The sequence below is a fragment of the Merops nubicus genome, unplaced genomic scaffold (genome assembly GCF_000691845.1).
Source record: "Merops nubicus isolate BGI_N331 unplaced genomic scaffold, ASM69184v1 scaffold16047, whole genome shotgun sequence".
NCBI classification, from domain to species: Eukaryota; Metazoa; Chordata; class Aves; order Coraciiformes; family Meropidae; genus Merops; species Merops nubicus.
The window spans coordinates 52,011-55,526 of NW_008621176.1; the positions used below are offsets into that span (position 1 = coordinate 52,011).

Genomic DNA, 3,516 nt, shown 5'->3' on the forward strand with positions numbered 1-3,516 from the left:
CAGATCAGAAAATAAAACTAATACAGCTTTAATGAAAATAAATACACAAAATAAAATAAATTATAATAGAATGAAATATATACAACTATATACAAATCAATATTGAACCCAACCACCCTGATGGCAATGATGTCATTGTCACCACTGATGCTGTGGGCAGGCACTGGAGAAGTCCTAGACTGAACTGAGCAGCAGAGGGGAACCAGCTTCAGAAGCTAGATTCTAGAACTCAAATCAGGAGCACATAGATCAGGATCAAAGGCAGGACAGAGTCCCCCTTGGATGCCAGTCACTGAAGAAGAGAACTTAACCCTTGTGATCTCTCAGCTTTATACTGAATATGAGATATATAGAGATAGATATATATATATATGTGTGAAGGAATACCTCATTGGTCAGTTTGGGGCCACCTGTCTTGTCTGCTCCTCCCCACAGGTTTGACCTCTTTCTGCACCACCAATGTGGTACACAAGATTTAGCAGTGACCTTGGTCTCCACAGAAGCGAGTATAAGCAAGAGCCTTTCTGCATGCCAATCCTTAACAGAAACTATAAACATCGAGCTTTATCACTACTAGATGCAGACACTGTCTGTGAAATTATGCTGTTAACTTCAAAAAGTGCAGTCACTTACAAGAGACTTAGCTGAAAAATAAAATCACTGAACAGAATTTCTTCTAACTGAAACCAGGACACAAATGCAAGGTTTGGCATGTAATGCTTCACCTGAGAGGCACAAACCTTTAGCACAAGGACAACAATCACTTAAAACTAAAACCAAATGTAATCCGATAGTTGTTCCTCTCTTGCACTGTGTGAGCAGACATCTCGCTGTCTTTGGAGGAGGCTGAAAAGAGGAGATGTATGAGTTGAAGAGGCCAGGGAGGGGAAAAGTTTCAGGAGAGCTGACTGTGAGAAAGATGAAGATTTGGAAGTGTTGTGGAGGAAAAAGAAATAGGATTTGCATGCATTTTAGATATGTGGGGCCTGGGGAGGGAACAATCTGCTGGTAAGCTCTGATGTTGAGGTCTGAATGACAGCAAGGATATAGAAATGGATTCTGACAACTGTAACAAAGAAAGGAGAAAGAAAGTTGGGAGAAAAATTAGGGGAGACCTGGGACCTCAGCCTAGTAAGTGAAGACAGAAACACTGAAATGGGGCGGACACCTCCACCTAGAGCTGTACTGAAAGAGGCATATCTGCAGTGTGAGCCACCCCATTCGCACAGCACAAAACCAATGCAGCAGGGCAATACAGGAATGAAGCAGGTCAACTAAATGGGATCTTAGAGATTATGCCATTTAGCCCATGGCATATGCAAACCCTCCTAAACACATCTCAGTCCAAATCCAGGCTGGATTAGACTGGGAGCCTCAACTGGCTTGAGTACCTGGGGCAATCAGGACAGGACAGCATTTTGTGAGATTTACAGGAAGGACAGAGAAGAAAGAGAGGAGACAATGAACACAAGGACAGAGTAGAAGCCATGAAGAAGTCACTACAGGCTTTCAAGACTCTTCTTCAGTGGAATGGGGTGTTTGGTGTCCTTCTACAGGGCACCTAGAGGAAAAGTCAAAGCAGGGATTTGAAGCAATAGTTGTGGACAACCTGTTCAGTTAAGCAGGAGGTTGGAGTGAAGGTCTAATTGAGTGACTTCGTTTGAAAGCCTCTTGCTTGCCCACACTTTCGAACACAGACTTTTCCACAAAGTCTTCAGGGGAAACAGTCTACCAATCCTAAATGTAACCTTTGTTCTTGTGATCTCCATCATCCAGGCTTGTATGTCCTGCTCTCTGCCCTGGAAGGGGCAGCCTCTTTTCATGACGTGTTGCTTCACTACCCTGGGCCAGGCAGACACTCCGTTATAAGGAACTCTCCAAGACATCTAGGAAAGGACATATCTTTCTCTCCTGATTCTTGTTCTCTCTCTACTCTCCAAGACATCTAGGAAGGGACATATCTTTCTCTCCTGATTCTTGTTCTCCACTTCTTAGGTGATGAGGAGTTGGTCCAGGAAGTGCTGTTTGATGCAGTGGTCACTGCACCCATGGAGGCCTACTGGACAACACTAGCCCTCAATATGTCCATGTAAGTCCATGAGAAATAAATATGAGTAAAACACCATTGAAGATGCATCTCCAGATGCTATGGGCTTATGCAGTGCCTGAAAGAGTCACAGATCCATACACAGCATATAAGAAACATTTGAAATAGCTCAAAAAGCTGATAGAAATAGTTGAATAGTTTTAGAAATAACTCAAAAAGTGTCTCTCAGTAGCTGCCTAGAAGGTTGGGCCTTCTCAGAGTAGCCTTTAGTTTGGTGAGTTTGTCTGAATATCAGTGGAGGACAGCAATGATCCAAATGTGTCACTATAAGGGTCATTCAGCACCGGTTCTTTGCAGCACCTAGTTCAGATGCACTGCATTTGCTTCAGCAGTTGACAGAATTTGGTATCTCAGGGCACTTGAGAACATTTCAGTTCAAAGCTATTGTGAGTTATTTCCACACCCATCAGTTATCCCTCTGAATGGCAGCACTGTGGTTTGACTTGACCTCCCATATGACTGTAGCAGAAGTTCCATTCCAAGTGGGAAGGAATTTGCTCCCTTAGCAGCAGCAAAGAAAAGGGAGTTTGATCTTGTTTCTGTTGATGATGCCTCTAGGTTAAACCTCTGGAAGAGACTGGACAGGCTGACTTCAGTAAACAACTTTCTACTTTATTATTTCCAGAGAGGCACCTTTTGTTTGTAGTGTCTAGTATAATGCCAAAAAAGATGCACATGCCTGAATCAAACTACTGCTTTAAAATCAGTCTGCTAGCCTCCCTGTCCCCTCCATGCCTGAGAAAACCATTCTGTCTCTGCAGTCCCTCTCCCTCACTTCAGCTCATGTGAGCAGCCTTGAGCAGGGCTCCAGGATGGTGGTTCTTCCAAGAACTCTCTTCTTCTGCTTGTGTGTTTCTGTTCCACAGGGAGACTGAGGCAGGTGTTGAGATGGCATTTCTGGGCACTCGGGCTGGACTCATGAGGAGTGCCCTATATGTGGGTTCTGAGAAAATTTCCAACAGGTAAGTCCCTAAACTGCACTAGAGGGGTTTCTCTCAGTGACTCTAAAAGGGTAACACAAAATCACCGCTAGCCTTAGAAATTTATCTGGGGAGACTGAAACAGAAAGCAAAGAAGCAACACCTTGGTGGCACTGGTGCTGACTTACAGAGTTAGGGTAGTAGGTGTCCTTTGTCTTCTTCTGGTCCTCCTGAGTTTTTCTTAAAACACCGTCCCAAAGTGCATTCATTTCAAAGAAAACCTTCAATCATTCCCTAACTTCAGCCAGCTAACAGAGAAAATGTCCACAGTTACTGTATATCCCCAGGACCATTTTGCAGTGCAGAGGCTCTGGACTCCAGTGCCCCAGTGACATTCCAGCTTGGCTAGATTTGATCTTTCTGTCTCAATTCCTCTTCCAGTTTTATTCTATTCTGACTCTCACTTTACCCACATTGTAGCAGTATCCC

At 43.9% G+C, this 3,516-nt stretch overlaps 1 protein-coding gene across 1 annotated transcript in view; it reads left to right on the top strand.

Annotated features, from left to right (window-relative positions):
• Positions 1 to 3,069, top strand: part of LOC103776857 (voltage-dependent calcium channel subunit alpha-2/delta-4-like) — a gene marked incomplete at both ends in the record, with an annotated part of 53,293 nt that extends 50,224 nt beyond the window's left edge. Inside the window, 2 exons of the mRNA XM_008944382.1 lie at positions 1,996 to 2,089; positions 2,974 to 3,069. Coding sequence (XP_008942630.1) covers positions 1,996 to 2,089; positions 2,974 to 3,069 — 190 coding nt within the window. The remainder of the gene's footprint in view (positions 1 to 1,995; positions 2,090 to 2,973) is intronic.
• Between the last annotated feature and the right edge of the window lie 447 nt (positions 3,070 to 3,516).